This window comes from Culex pipiens, chromosome 1, assembly GCF_016801865.2.
Source record: "Culex pipiens pallens isolate TS chromosome 1, TS_CPP_V2, whole genome shotgun sequence".
Lineage (NCBI taxonomy): Eukaryota > Metazoa > Arthropoda > Insecta > Diptera > Culicidae > Culex > Culex pipiens.
The window spans coordinates 101,430,450-101,446,760 of record NC_068937.1 but is presented as its reverse complement, the minus strand read 5'-3'; the positions used below and the strand labels follow the sequence as shown (position 1 = coordinate 101,446,760).

Genomic DNA, 16,311 nt, shown 5'->3' with positions numbered 1-16,311 from the left:
TGCCTTTTGCAGAAAAAAGCCCTGGCCGGTGATTTATACGAGCAAGTTTTCTACTCGTTGGACCTCATCGAGAAGGACTACTTTGGGCTGCAGTACACCGATGCCAACAACGTCAAGCACTGGCTTGATCCGACGAAAGCGATCAAGAAGCAGGTCAAAAGTAAGTTCTTGCAGCTGTGCAAACAAAACACCCCCTCTCAAACAACGTCTCTCCTCACCAATTTTTTTTTCTAGTTGGCCCTCCGTACACCCTGCGACTCAAAGTAAAGTTCTACTCCTCGGAACCGAACACGCTGCGCGAAGAACTCACCCGGTACCAGTTCTTCCTCCAGCTCAAACAGGATCTCCTCGATGGCCGGCTCGAGTGTCCGGATGCGCAGGCTTCCGAGCTGGCCGCGCTCGCCCTTCAATGTCAGTACCGCAAACACCCCATCCAATTATACAATCACACACCAACTAAACGATATTTCTATTGATTCAGCTGAGCTGGGCGACTACGACGACACGATCCACACGGCGGCGACCGTGTCCGAGTTTCGGTTCGTGCCCAACCAGACGGAGGAGCTGGAGCTGGCGATCCTGGACGAGTACAGAAAGTGCGCCGGCCTGACGCCGGCCCAGGCCGAGACGAGCTTCCTGAACAAGGTCAAGTGGCTGGACATGTACGGCGTCGACATGCACACCGTGCTGGTGAGTACTGCGCTGGGCAACTTTGTAACGAGCACTTAAGTAAATTTTGTATAATGTTTCACTTCCCGAATCGTAAAGAATTATTGATGGTACAAGGGTTTGGACTAAAGTCAGTACATGCAAACGTTTGTCAAAACTCAAATACAGTACTTGTTCGGTAACTGGGCGTTGTTAAACTGTAGCACAATTAAACAGCAGACAAACGTCAAATAAGTAACTACGCAAAATGAACGAGCTGCTGCAAAAATAAATTTCATCAAAGAAAAAAATCTTTGTTATTATTTAATGAACATGTTGGAGATGATCAAGCAACCTATGGATTTGTAATTGTTAGTTTGTTACCTGGCAGCTCAATAAATATTCATTCTGTTCTAAACCGTAACCCACGCTAGACGTGTTATTTCCACCTCTGCCCCAAGAGGTTATGGGCCCAGAGTGGGTTCCGGAACGCTGAAGAACTCGAAGAATTTTCTCGAAGAAGAAGTTTAGTACTTTTCAAACTGAAGAATTTCATGAAGAAGTAGGAAAATCTAGAGAAGATGCCTAACGGAGACGGAAGCGGTGCCGCTGCTGGTGCTCAAGGTGCTGTCCAACCTGAGGCTCGTGGCCAGAACTACGGAGCCGGGGGCCATCCGCCGATCGAGCGGCTGGTCGGACGTGACAACTGGCGGACGTGGAGGTTCGCAGTGCGCACGTACCTGGAGATAGAGGACCTGTGGGACGTGATTGAACCAGCTCAAGGCGCGGCCGTCGACGCGAAGAAGGACCGGATCGCCCGAGGGAAAATTATTTTCTTCCTCGATCCGTCGATTTTCCACCACGCGGAGAACGCGAAGACTGCCAAGGAGTTGTGGACGAAGCTGTGCGGACTGTACGAGGACACTGGACTAACCCGTCAGTGGGCGCTCTTGCACAAGCTCATCACGACGAACCTGGCGAGCAGTGGGTCCATGGAGGCGTACGTGAACCGGATGACGACTACAGCGAATCAGCTCATCGGAATCGGCTTCCCGCTGGACGAGAAATGGATCGGCATGATGCTGCTGGCGGGACTACCGCTGGATTATCGTCCGATGGTCATGGGGCTCGAAAATTCTGGGATCGCAATCACTGGTGACGCCATCAAAACCAAATTGCTCCAGGAAGACGACCTGCCCGTGAAACCAGCCGGAAGACAAGCGTACGTTTCCAAGGGACGCTACAAGGACGACAAGCAGAGCAAGTCTCAACCGAGTGCTGCTCCAAGCAAATCGAAGGGATCGAAGTGTCATCGCTGCGGCAAAGCTGGCCATTTCGCCAGGGACTGCACAGCCAAGGAACCAGTGCGCAACGACCGCGACGGCAAGAAGAAAGCTTTCTGTGCCGTGCTCTCGGTGCTGGATTCGGACGACGCCAACGATTGGTACTTCGATTCGGGAGCTGTACTTGACCAGGAACGAGGCGCTGCTGAAGAACCCCCGAACAACGTCTGGAAGCATAATAGCGGCGAACAACCAGGCGATGAAGATCGTTGCTGAGGGAACTACGACGTTGCAGCCGACGTGCTACGACGACACCATCGAGGTCGAGAACGTTGAACTCGTGCCGGAGTTGGCGGTCAATCTACTTTCCGTCGGGAAGATCGTGGATCAAGGCCATACCGTCGTGTTCAACCAAGATGGATGTGAGGTGATCGATGAAGACAACAGTGTCTTCGCGACTGGGAGCAGATCGAACGGGCTGTTCAAGTTGGACCAGATCAAGCCGAGAGCGCTGGCGTGCTCTTCCCGCGAAACTGCTGAGCTGTGGCACAAGCGTTTGGGACACATGTGCATGAAGAACCTGATCAAGTTGAAGAACGGTCTCGTCAACGGAATCAAGTTCGAAGGCAACGAGTGTGGCAGAAGCTGCATTGTCTGTGCAGAAGGTAAGCAGACGCGGTTGTCATTCAGCCACGCAGGGACCCGTGCGGCTGGAATCCTGGACCTGGTACACTCCGATAGTCGTTGGGTGGCTGTCGCTACTATCTCAGCTTCACCGACGACAAGACGCGCAAGATTTTCGTCTACTTTCTGCGAACCAAGTCCAAAGAAGAGGTTCTGCAGTGCTTCAAGGATTTCCATGTGACTGCTGAGCGGCAAACGGGCCGCAAGCTCAAGGTGATTCGGACGGACAACGGCCTGGAATACACGAATCGGCTGTTCCAGGACTACCTGTCGGGGATGGGGATCCGTCACCAAACCACCGTGGAGTACACCCCTGAGCAGAACGGACTCGGAGAAAGGGTCAACCGGACTGTCGTGGAACGCGCTCGGTGCATGCTGTTCGAAGCTGATCTGCCAAAACCGTTTTGGGCAGAGGCTGTGGCTGCTGCGATCTACTTGATCAACAGATCGCCGACGAAGGGCATCGAGATAACTCCGGAGGAAGCGTGGTCAGGTCGCAAGCCAGACTTGTCACACGTACGAGTGTTCGGCACGACCGCAATGGCCCAGGTACCGAAGCAGAAGCGCCGCAAGTGGGACAAGAAAGCCGTGGAATGCATCCTCACCGGCTACGAAGAGGACACCAAGGCGTACCGCTTGTACGACAAGAAGACGAAGTCAATCATCGACAGCCGAGACGTGACGTTCGTGTCGGAAGGAGTGGTCAAACGTGGAGTGACCGCTGAACCGAGGGCTAGTGGACCGGAGCGGACATGTGTGCGGCTGGACTTTTGGGAGTACGTGCCAGCCGATCCCGTTCAAGAGGTTTTTCCACCGGAAGCCGCGGAACCACAAGAGGAGCCTGACGAAGAACCTGAAGATGCATTCGAGTCGGCCGAGAGCAGCGACGACGACGTGTCCTTTGCTGAAGATGACCCGTTGCCCGCGCTCCCGCCACAATCATCTTCAGAACCACCCAAAGAGGGGTTGAGGCTCAGTGGTAGGGAGCGCTTTCTTCCAGGCAAGTATAAAGATTTTAAACTTGGGAACAAAGGCCTACCCGTGACGAAATTTGCAGATAAGACGACGACGATGACCAACGCAGCCGTGAGGCCCGAGGATCCTACCGCTGCGCCCCCGTCGTGCTCTTATCGAAGATCAGTTGCCGATGACGGTCAACAACGATTGATGCTTTGCGATAGGGGGCGCCCGCCCCAAGGCAAGTATTCTGACAACCCTGATGTATCACCCGATACTGGTATCGACACTTCACAGCCGCTTCTGGATGATCCGTTCACGCACCAACAAGCCCTGGCTCGGGACGACGCTGAACACTGGAAACAGGCCATGATGGATGAGTACGAAGCCCTCATCTCGAACGGAACGTGGGAGCTGTGCGATCTACCAGAAGGACGTTCGGCGATCAAGTGCAAGTGGGTGTACAAAACCAAGCTGGACGTGAACGGGGACATCGACCGGTACAAAGCGAGGCTGGTCATTAAAGGATACTCACAGCGAAAGGGGGTAGATTACGAAGAGACCTACGCCCCGGTCGTTCGCTATAGTTCGCTGCGATATCTCTTCGCGCTGGCTGCCCGTCTGGACATGAAGGTCGACCAGATGGACGCAATTACGGCCTTCCTGCAAGGAGAACTGTCGGAGGAGATTTACATGGAGCAACCCCCTTGCTTCGTGGGCGGCAAGAAGCGGTCCAAGGTCTGCCGACTCAAGAAGGCGCTGTACGGGCTCAAGCAATCCAGTCGTGTCTGGAACAAGAAGCTGGATGCTGCCCTGAGGAAATTCGACCTGGTATGCACCGATTACGACCCGTGTGTGTACACCAAGGTGCGCGGCGACAAGATGCTGTTCGTCGCTGTGTACGTCGATGATGTCCTGATCTTCTCGAACTGTGACCGCTGGAAGACGGAGATCAAGGCCCAACTCAGCCGCGAGTTCAAGATGAAGGACATCGGACCTGCGAAGTACGTTCTGGGGATCCGGGTGAGCCGGAGCAAGGACGAGATTGCCCTGGACCAGGAGAAGTACGTGGAAGCGATCCTGAGTCGGTTCCAGATGACGGACTGCAAGCCCGTCAGTACGCCCATGAACGTGAGCGAAAAGTTGACGCGCAACGAGTGCCCGTCGACTGACCAAGAGAAGGAGAGGATGAAGTCTGTGCCGTACCAAGAAGCCGTTGGGTGCTTGATGTACTTAGCCCAGAGCACCAGACCGGACATCTGCTACGCGGTCAATATCCTCAGCCGCTTCAACTCAAACCCAGGTGAGAAGCACTGGTGTGGTGTGAAGCATTTGTTCCGCTACCTGCGCGGGACCTCGAAGTTTCGTCTGACCTACAAGAAAGGAGGAGCTTCGAAGATCGAAGGTTTTTCAGACGCCGACTGGGCTGCTGATCTGGAGGACCGGAAGTCGATCACGGGGTACGTGTTCACAGCCCAAGGTGGAGCCGTGTCCTGGAGCTGTAAGAGGCAACAAACCGTTGCACTCTCGACCTGCGAGGCCGAATACATGGCGTTGTCGGCTGCGGTGCAGGAGGCGCTCTGGTGGCGCCGGTTGCGGGGACGTATCGAGTCGGAGGAAGCGATTACGATCCACTGCGACAACCAAAGTGCGATCGCGGTCGCACGGAACGGTGGCTATCATCCGAGGACGAAGCACATCGACATACGACACCATTTCATCCGGGACGCACTGGAGAAAGGCGAGGTTGTCGTGGACTACGTTCGGAGCGAGGAGCAAACAGCGGATGGTCTAACCAAACCGCTGTGCCGTACGAAGATGGAGATCTGCCGAGATCAACTTGGTCTGCAGCATCCCTAGGTTGAGGAGGAGTGTTGGAGATGATCAAGCAACCTATGGATTTGTAATTGTTAGTTTGTTACCTGGCAGCTCAATAAATATTCATTCTGTTCTAAACCGTTACCCACGCTAGACGTGTTATTTCCACCTCTGCCCCAAGAGAACATTTAAAAGGTTTCGTCAATGGGTGTTTCTTGTTCGAGGGAATCGTATTGACATGCTACAATGTTTGAAGTTAGAGATTTTCAAACATTTGGGTACTTTTCGAGAGGTCATTTTTGGCCAAAAACATACCTCAACTTTAGCCAGCTGCCAAAATGACAAGATTTGTGAACGAGATTTCTTCAGCTAAGTCAGCTTAAGATGTCCCCTACACAACCCTTTTAACAGAATTTAGTTTTATTGACAAGAATCTGCGAAATGGTAAAACCCGTAAAAAAATACCTTGACCCAATCTCACCCCAGACCCAATGTCACCCTCACTGACGGTATGGGGCTGTCCTTTGGAAAAGTGCTATCAAAACATTTTCAAGAAGAAATTTTCTGATCGGCAAAGTTGTAGGTTATGATAAGGACTATTAAAAAAGTTACACTCTAAAAAAAATTACCCATTTGTTTTTTTTTAAATAACTTTTTAACAAAAAAACTTGATTTTGACTAACTGTATGTACCCCCTCGATTTCTTTCATTTGTTATGTATGATATGTTTTAGATACCTTGCATAGAGAGAAAACTACCAAAAACAAGTTCTGATTTTTTTTTAAAAGGTTTTTTTTTTTCATTTTGGTTGTTTTGAAAACCTCTGACCCAAGGCGGTTAAAAAAAATACTAAAAAAGCAAAAAAATATATAATCTTGTTTTGTCGACCTATCTTAAAAATAAATATAAAAACTCTAGAGTTTTTCTAAGTACTACCCAATTGACGTTAAGTTATCAATCGATAATATCTTGGAAACCATTGATCAGGATTTCAATGTTAAAAAGTGAAATTTTCTCAACTTTTTGAAAAAGAATAAATCCAGATTTTTTAAATCACGACTTACATTTTGACCTTTGACCTTGTAAAAATGGAAAGTAAACTTTTATCCTATACACTTTACGAAATGTTTTTTTTTCTAATTTTCAAAGATTGAGTGGTAGTTATTGTATTGCAAATCTAGAAACAATGTGAAAAATATTAAAACTTCTAACATTACCTAACTAAATTAATAAAAATATTGAAAATTTTCCGGTAGTCACATTAATGCAAAAAGTATTTGTATTTGTAAGTATTTGAGGAATTATTCCAGTAAAACATAAAGTTTGATTTTTTAGCAACACTGTTATAAGATATTGGTACTTGAGTTGAATGTACAGGTTTTTTGTTGCTGGAAATAACTTCCGGAAAAATTTCGTTTCTTGTTTGATTGGTATTTGAAGAACCCCACTGATAAGTGATTGTCTTTGTGGGGCATGCCCACAGGGACGCTCACGCCAAATATCAGCTCATTTGGTTGAAAATTAGCTTGTCTCAAGCGGGTGAAACTTTGTATGAAAATTTAGAAATTATGATATATATGATAATAGCCGCTCACATTCAATGTAAACACTCAGTAAAGACCGTTTCAAGTTCGAATGCAAGAATGCACAAATTTTAAGGCACAAAAAAAAATTACACAAAATTAGACATGTTTTTAATTTTAAAGATGTATATCATGAAATGTTGTTTTAAATAACCTGTTTTGTTTTTTAGGCTATTTTTGCTATTGTTTTAAATTTTTTCGATAAGTATTTTTTTAACTACTTATAAAAATAAACGTCTTTGACCTCTTATCTAGACCGCAAAGTGGTTCAGTGAGGTCGATTTGTTATAACTCATTATTTATTATGTATCCAAATCCAAATCCAAGCATACGGTAGCTCTGCTATGTTCTTAGCCAAGTTATTGAATAAGTACTGTATTTTATAAACTTTACAATAACTGGTGCTTTCGATAGTTTTTATTACTAGGATGGAAATACCTACTATTATAATTAATGCTGAAAGAATGTTGTTTCCATACCAGGGCAAGGACGGCTGCGAGTACCATCTGGGCCTGACGCCCACCGGCATCCTGGTGTTCGAGGGCATCCAGAAGATTGGCCTCTTCTTCTGGCCCAAGATCGGCAAGCTGGATTTCAAAAAGAAGAAGCTCACCCTGGTGGTGGTCGAAGACGACGACCACGGCCGCGAGCAGGAGCACACGTTCGTCTTTCGGTTGCACAACGAGAAGGCCTGCAAGCACCTGTGGAAGTGCGCCGTCGAGCATCACGCCTTCTTTCGACTGCGCGCTCCCGTCAAGGGCCCGTCGGCGCGGCAGAACTTTTTTCGGATGGGCTCCCGCTTCCGATACTCTGGCAAGACAGAGTTCCAGACAACGCAGCAGAACCGAGCCCGGCGGACGGTCCAGTTCGAGCGGAGGCCCTCGCAGCGTTTCGCCCGACGTCAGTCGCACGTGCTGCGAGACCGCCAAAAGCAGGTCAATCCCGACCAGCAGCAGCAACAGCCATCGCAACAGCCTGCGTGTACCGCTGACGATGCTCAGCACTCCACGTCGGGAACGTCAACTCCATCCGCGAACACGGTGATCCACAACCACATCTCTGCGTCTGCGAGCAGTGCGTCGGACATTGGGCTGCACGTGGTGAATGGGAACCTGCCGTCGCTCAGCTCGAACAAGTCGATCTCGAGCAGTGAGGACATTGCGTACGGGGGCAAGTTGGGATCGTTCGGGAAGGCCGGCGTTGCGTACAAGTTAGTTTAATTTGGTAGGTGTTCTGGACTTTTTGAACATGATTTTATTTGATTCTAGACCCGATGAACACGTGGGCAAGCTGATTGACCACGATGTACCGTTTCTGCGGGCGCCCGGTGGCAGTCACCATCACGGGGGTTCGTTCGGCAAGGCTTCCATCAGTTCCGGGTTCAGCATCCGGACGAACTCGTCCGATCGGGACAGCCAAATTGACACGTTGATGAAGTCGATCGCCAAGGATCCGTCGCCGTCGCTGCACGGCGTGGAACTGAACGACGCCAGTAGCTTTAAGATCACCATCAACAAGACTTCGGAGCTGGAGACGAACAACGATACGTTGAAGAAGCTGGCCGTTTCGGCCACCCCGGAGAAGCCAAACAATCAGATCAAACTGTCGAACGCAGCGATAACGCCGCTGCCGCCCGGCCAGATCAAGTGCAATATTTTGAAAGGTTTGTGTGTGAGTTCTGCGGAAAAGGAGGTACGATTAACAACGGGTCTGATTTTAGCACGCGTCGAAGAAGAACTTCACCCGAAACTGACCAACCATCAGCTGTACGTACCAAGTCAACCGCTGCACGATGGACCGGACTCGATGAACGCGGCCACGTTTGTGTCGGTGGTAAGTACGCTTAAATTCTTCACGGTCATACTATCTGTTTGAACGTTGCCTGCACAACCAAATTTTGAACTCATCACCTGTTAATAGAGTGCTCAACAACAGATCATCAACTACTGCTAGAGTGTTGCAACTTGCTGCATCCGCTCGTTTGTTTTCATCCACCGAACTCATGCAAGCTTTATGTATTCTTATTTTTTTATTTCTAATTTCATCAAATTTTATACTGTGTGTGTGTTGTTTGGTTTGATTCTTTGTTTGCCAATTGTACCATATAAAAAAAAAAAAACAATATAATCACCACAACAACAAAAAAAAGGGCGGTGACAAGCTAACCCTGAATCTAACGGGAACCACGACTCCGACGGTCAGCGGTCACACCACCGTAACCACGATGATAGGCACCGCAAGTCCGGCGGTCATAACACCGGTGACCACACCGACCGCCCTTCCGTTCAAAAGCTTCCTCCCGTCGTCACCACTGCCACCGCCACCGGTCACGCCACCTCCCTCTCTCGTTTCCAACACCAGCACGACCGCGGTCCACAACAGTCTCCCCGATCAAAGCACCTTCCTGCTAAACAACGGATCTTCCCCGCCGGACAGCGTAACCGTGACGCACTTTTCCGAACAAAAGGGCGGCATCGTGGAGAAAATCAGCGTTCCTTCCGCCAGCATTCTGGACGCGGCCCTAACCGTTGAAAAACTCGTCAACCTCAACCCCTTCCTAAGCATGTCCTCTGGTCCGTCCTCCCCAACCTCCGTAATCGCAGTGACCACCCCCAGCAAAACCTCCACCAATCCCTTCCACAACATCTCCTCGAGCAGTTCCGGCAACTCGGAACCGTCCGAATCCGTGCCCAGTTCGCCTCCCCAGCATCAGCTCGAGTTCAAGAGTAGCAACCCGTTCAAGGACGTCGGCAGCAGGGCGCGCAGCAAATCCCCGGCCGTAATCACCAGCCGGGGAACGTCCCCCAGCGTGAACGGAACTAGCAAAAACAACGGCACTTCCGCGGCAGTAGAGCTGAAGGACCTGCGGAGAACGCCCAGCTTTGCTGGTAAGCGACGGTCGGTGGAGCTGGCGGTGCCGGTGGAACCGGTGACTGCGACGACGGTGATGGTAAGCGATTCGACGGATGCTGCTCCTCCGGGATTGGCGGTGAACACGACGACGCTCAGTAATGGAAGTGCGATGTTGGACGAAAAGAAGGCAGTTCAGGCGACGATTGCCAAGGTAGGTGAAAGAGTTGGTTTTGAGAGTTTTCGATCTTACGCAATCGGAAGATCGTTGCATGTTGGGATGAGGTTATGATAAGGGGATATCATCGTCTGCATGGTACATATTTCATTTTGGGAATCTGTCATTATTGTTCGATATATCATTATGTTTTGAGCTGCACTTCTAATTGTTAATCTAGTCTACTAACTAACATAAATATTACAGAATAAACTAATTTTCTTGAACGATTGTACAAGTTTAGGTTTTGAAACAGTTCTAAGAAATCGGTGAATAGTCAAAACAAATTTTCTCTTCTGAAAAAAAATAACTTGTTGGTATCGCAGAGGCAGAATGCAATCTTGTTGAAGAGCAAGAGTAGCACTCTCTTATATGTACCTCTGCTAGTGAAACTGGTAGGGGAAATATACCCATTTTAAGCCTAATAAGCGGTCGTGTTTGAATGATGCTGGATAATCTTGAGTGTTCCTTGAAATTTACTAAAACCAAGTACACCAACGAGTAGAGCAACTTTTTGTGAACATTTCTGTTTATTTTCTCTTTTATTAAAATATATGCTATTCCTTTTACAAGCATTTAAAAAAAATATGTCCCAAATGCATTCTAATCAGTCGAGTGCATTGGGCCACGCCCATTTTCCTGTTTTAAGCTTAGTTCTTTTTTTCTTCCAGCGCTCTTTTGGGTCTGCTTAGTGCTGCCAAAATTGATGAAATTTTAAGCGAACACTCACGAAAAGTAGCATTCATAGAGAAAATTTCCTGGCATAACTGGCTCACTCCAACAGGCGCTGCTGCATTAAATGCATTAAATTTGATCTTTTTGGCCAGTAAATGGCATAAATTTGCGTGCTTACTTGAGGAGGTGCTGTTGCTGGTAAGTTTATAGCCTAAATAGTATTTTTGGAGCTTTAATCGAGCATCAAACTCTTCATATGACGCTACGCGACTAGAAAGACAGAAAACCTGTCGGCCATATTCCGAGGCCACCTAAAAATAGAGCAAAATAAGAAGGTTCCTCCTATGTATTGCGCGTATTCTCCAAAAAGACACGCGGCAAACCAGCCTCGGAACGACGCGCCGCACTTTCGGCAAATGCGCGCTGTCAAATCCAATTGTCTTTTGCAAGCTGAACGTAACCAAACTTTTCGGCACCCTCAGTAAACGTCTAATCAATATAAATTGCTGTCGGATCTTTCCGGATCTCTCAGTAATTTTGTATGGTTTGACGTTTGCGGAGGGTACCAAAAAAACGTAAACAAATCACTTCGTGCATCAGCCAACACTGCGCGTTTCGTTTTTGTTGATCTTCGTCTTCGAATCGCTTGGCGCTGTTGCCAGATTTTTTATTGCACTAAAAGAGCAGAAAACAATGTCTACGGCACATTCTGAAATTCCGCGTGGCGTGTTACAGTACAGGGTACAGGTACAGTACCTTTGAAAGAAACGGACAATACCTTTCAAAACACATCATTATTTAAGGATGTCTTTATAGATGTCGAATCAACTGAAAAAAAATTGAAATGCATTTTCCTCCGTTGCTATTTTGCCAGTTTTGGACTTTTGGTAAAATTCCGATGTACAGTTCCGCCAAATTTATTTTCTTAAAAAAACAACATTTCGACGCCGTCGTGCTAACTTGTCGTACGTCGCTTTTTGACGTTCCTAGAAAAACGTGTTTTAATGTTTGACCTTGAATAAACAAAAACGAGAGCACGCAATGTAAACAATAACAAACACGTTTTGTGTGGTTGATCATTCTGTGCATCGTCCTGAAGTTTGGTTGAATTTGGTTGCTGGAGTCCCGAGTTATAATTACAAATGTTTACGGTAGTCGAGCTCGTACCTGTGTCAAACGCGTTCTGACCTGAAATCCCTTTGGCCAATTGTCGCACTTACATCAATTTTCAGGCTGTGTCAAGATAGCACGACAAGATTGAAACTTCTTTCATATGAAAAGTGACAAAAATGCACGGAGTTTTTTTTCGGTTTTTATTAAATATGTCAGGATTGAAATCTAATTTCCGGGATCTGTGAAGGTCAAAAGGTGAGGCATTGTTAGCTGCACAAAATGGCGTTCTTAACTCAATTTGGTCCAAAATGCACGTACGACAAGTTAGTACGACAGCGACGATTTTGAAACTAATGACTGTAATCATGTTAAATGTATTTCAAATCACAATTTTCATTAAGGGACCATCCACAAACCACGTGGACACTTTTTTTGGTAATCTCAACCCCCCCCCCCCCCCTCGTGGACAATTGTCCATACAAAAAAAATCTTTTTTGTATGGAGCGTGGACAATCGCCATACCCCCCACCCCCCCCTAAAGTGTCCACGTGGTTTATGGATGGTCCCTAACATGTAAGAAAAGTGGCCAGAAATCAACTAAAATCTCAAACATAATAAACATGTTTGGTTGGATAACCAACAAAGATTGAAGATCTGGCAACCCAGTCTCAAGTTATGGCAACTTAAGTTATAATTATGTATTTTGTTGATGCCAGACACTTGTGTGTAAACTATGTCCGGATCCGTCATCAGACCGAAATCGAAATACTTTTTCATATTAGTCCAATAGATCGATGCTCTGGCAACCCTGTCTCGAGTTATCACCACTTAAAAGAAACCCTATCTCAAGTTATGACAACTTAAGTTACGTTAACTTAACTTTGTAGTAGACAGATAATTCAGTGGGACGTATTCTCGGCCCATTTCTATTGTCAATTTCAATGTAATAAATAGCTCAAATAAAAGTGAGCAAGCAACTCTCTATTTTTGTAGTATCAGAAAATGTTGTAAGCGGCAAGCAGCAAAAGTGACGACAATAGGTCGAAAAGCTGAGTGTGTCGAAAATGGGTTCCCCTTAGTTCATTAAAACTAATTTTATTATTTAAAAAAAATCCACGATGTTTCTTTGAATTGAATTGAATTGAATGAATGATCAAGTACCTTAAGGGAACTGAAAAATAGAAGGTTTTCTGATCCGTCATATTAAACAATATTTCACAGTTTTTTTAACCTTTCTTATACTTTACTCGCAAAGACCTTTCAAGATTGAATTTGGGATTATGTTTAAATGTTTAAAGCTGTATGCAACTGAATAATAATAATCAGAGTTGGAGTTCGAGCGAGAAGAAGGAAAGCTTTGCTCACTCGCTCGCGTTCGCCTTTTCCCTCGCGCTCTTGCACTCGTCGTGAGCGTGTCGTGCTAGCCGATCGTTCAAAGCTAGCAATTTGTTTATCAGGTTTATGAATGCGATCGACGGGATGGTAAAGATGTGTAATTCAATCGTTTTGTTAATTTTTTTTTTCGTTTCCAATTCATTTTACTTTCCGCTCGGGGGCAATTCTGGCTCGCGAGCTGGGCCGTTCACGAGCGTTGGAGAGCACAGGGCTCTCGGCAGCTCGGGACTCGTGGCGAAAACATTCGAGAGAGGTTTTTCTTTCTCGCTTGAGCGCGAGAATTCCAACACTGAATAAAGTTTTGATTTAAGATCTGGGAACCCTTTTGGGCAATTATTCGTTGGGAGCACCATGCTAGGAAGTTTTGGTGTTGCGGGACCCTCTGGGATGGGACATTGTATTGCCACAAATGGCCTGTTCACTGTTTGCCGTGGTTATACCGCCACAACTCTTAATATTTTGTAATATTTTTATCGTTGAAAAAAATTAATGTAAAATCTATTAATTAACTCCGTAACTTTCAAACTAAAAATGTAGAAAAGTTATAGTCCCTTTACACAAAACTGCTCACTCAGTTTAACTTGATCAAACCTTTAGCTCTAGAAATCCACTCTGTGACTAATCTCTTCTACCACTCGAAAGTAAGTACACGTTTCGTAAGTATTGCTAACAGCATCCCGCTCACCAAAACTGCTTCCCGTGATCCTTTCTCTATATACCTAGTTCAGCGAATAATTGCTTGCCCTGTTTGCCTTTGCCTGTTTCTAGAGTATCCAACATCTTCTTCCCTAGTATCAAGGAACAAAAAAGCATGCTTTGTATAATTTGGCAAAAAGTATCCGATAACAACACCACCTCGTATTCTGATGGGACATTTCTTCTTCCAACCCCTCAACGTTTTGAACCCCCAAAAGGAAGCCCTCAAGGAGAACATTAAGCCCCACTCGATGCATATCTCGCCCTGGCTCGTCTCGTCCGACGTCGTGACCGGTTCGGCGAAGGAGGCCACCATCATCCGGAAGTCGGTTATAACTACGCAGCTGTAGGAACTCGACGCGTTTCTTCTTCTTCGTTGAGCTTGTAAAAGTGTTTTAATTTTACCCGCAGAATCACACGAAAAATTGTGTAGCAAAAACCTCTATTGTTTTATGTTTCAAGTACTTAAACCGACTTTATTTGTTGTAGCAGTAACAAACCAGAGCAGCTTTTGGCAGAAATGATGATGATCAGCTGCAGCAGCAGCGTCCAAGTAGTATTAAACGATCTCAACACATTCCACCACTGTTTGCCTTCCGCATTCTCAAGATCTTTGACATTGAAATCCTAAAGTTTAGCTGTGAAATCCATTTCGCCTTCGAAAGTGGTGCTTTTTCTTCGAAGAAACTACCGGAAACAACGCATTCCTGCTTTTTTTTGTTTGCCTCTATTAGCGTTAATCTGTTCTAACTAAACCGAAATACTTGGTAAGATTTATCAGAATCAGTCAGATTCGCCCCTGCTTAAACATTGTCTAAGTTGAGTGATGCTGTCCACATCGAATTAGTTTGTACCGTTTTTTCTTGCACCATTCAGAGAAGTACTTAAACCCCACACACACCTACGTAAACCACATCGACAGACCGACACATTAGTTTGTGTAAGTGCACTTAGAGATTCAGGTGCCATCATCATCTGGAAAACGAAAGGAAGCAAAAGAAAACTGAATGAATGAGGAAGTAGCCTAGTTGATAAGTATTTATTGAGAGTGTTTGCTGAAACATCGGTAAACAACTCTGTAAACATCATGTGTGTTTAGCAAAATGTGAAATAATTTTAAAAATTATGATCATGCAGAAAAGCAAAAAATGAAACTAGACAACAGGAAACACGCCACGGAAAACGAATTACATTAGCCGTAGTAAAAAAATCTATACTTATTCACTATAGCTTGTAGGAGCGGATTTTAGTGCAGTGCAAGAAAAGTTAAAAGCCTTAACAAAGTGAGAACGTGAATCAAAATTTTAACGTGTAAACGTGTATCTATTTACAGTCAGAGTATTTTTAAAATTGAAAATTTTTAAAATTTGAAAAAAGTTTTATATATATACATATACATACAACGCAAGCTACACAGATTGACGCTTGATTTGTGTACTTTTCAATATATATTATATATGAAATGCCTTATGTTTATTATATGTACTTCGAAACTGATCAGGAACTATCATTGCATTGATACTATTGATGGAAAACACAACGGTGAACTGTTTGAATTGCATTAAAAAGAATTGAATAAAAAACAAGATTGCAGTTCTGCAGACTAGTTGGCAACTTCCATGTGCGAATGATAGAGAGGAAGGATAAATCAATTACAGAAGTTTATATACATATATTTAGAAAACTTTTTGCAACAAGTGATGAAAAAATATGAATTAAAACCATGTTTAAAAGCAGTGTACTTGATTTGTCTGTAGTTATAAATGATCCGAAACTGTCCTTGGAACATTATTTGAAATCATATCACAATTCAGTAGATTTTGAATTATTATTATGTGAGCTTTTGTCAACAACGTCTGTGTTGTACCAGCCACCGCGAGTTTGTGTAGGGCAGAGCGGGGAGAGTTGATCCCCTTTTTTGTATCGCACGTAGCTCTCACAATTTATCACAAACCTATGAACTTTTGGCATGAGTTGAAATTTTAAACTATCAACTATGTTTTGCTGATGTGGATATTTGATCAGATGAGTTCTTTGAATCATGCCAACACATCAAAAAATCCGATGGTAAATTCGCATGCAAAAGCATGCACATTACCTTTGTGAGCAAAAGCATGTAATATTGTATGAGAAAACGTGTACACAAAAAGCATGTACAAAAGAAACAAAAAATAGATTTTGCATACCCCAAAAATAACAACAATCTGGTGAGAATCATATCCAGATTACCAAGTCAATGCCGATGAACCAGTAGGTTTCCCGTACGTCCTATACAGTCATCCCTAAGGCTACCAACTCTTGCTGAGCAAAAATCCGTACACTATGCCGATATGACAGCATGGTATAACAAAACTGTCAAGGAATTATTTATATAAATTGAATTAAATTAAAT

At 45.4% G+C, this 16,311-nt stretch overlaps 1 protein-coding gene across 2 annotated transcripts in view; it reads left to right on the top strand.

The window, feature by feature from the left end:
* The window catches only part of LOC120425433 (band 4.1-like protein 5), a 58,618-nt gene extending 42,953 nt beyond the window's left edge, over positions 1-15,665 (top strand). The window contains exons 2-9 of one of the 2 annotated variants that reach the window (XM_039589963.1): positions 13-160; positions 235-411; positions 482-690; positions 7,456-8,183; positions 8,242-8,636; positions 8,694-8,806; positions 9,123-10,037; positions 14,138-15,665. In XM_039589963.1, coding sequence (XP_039445897.1) covers positions 13-160; positions 235-411; positions 482-690; positions 7,456-8,183; positions 8,242-8,636; positions 8,694-8,806; positions 9,123-10,037; positions 14,138-14,269 — 2,817 coding nt within the window. In that variant the 3' untranslated portion in view covers positions 14,270-15,665. The other variant, XM_039589964.2, reaches the window with a different exon arrangement.
* Positions 15,666-16,311: the final 646 nt, after the last annotated feature.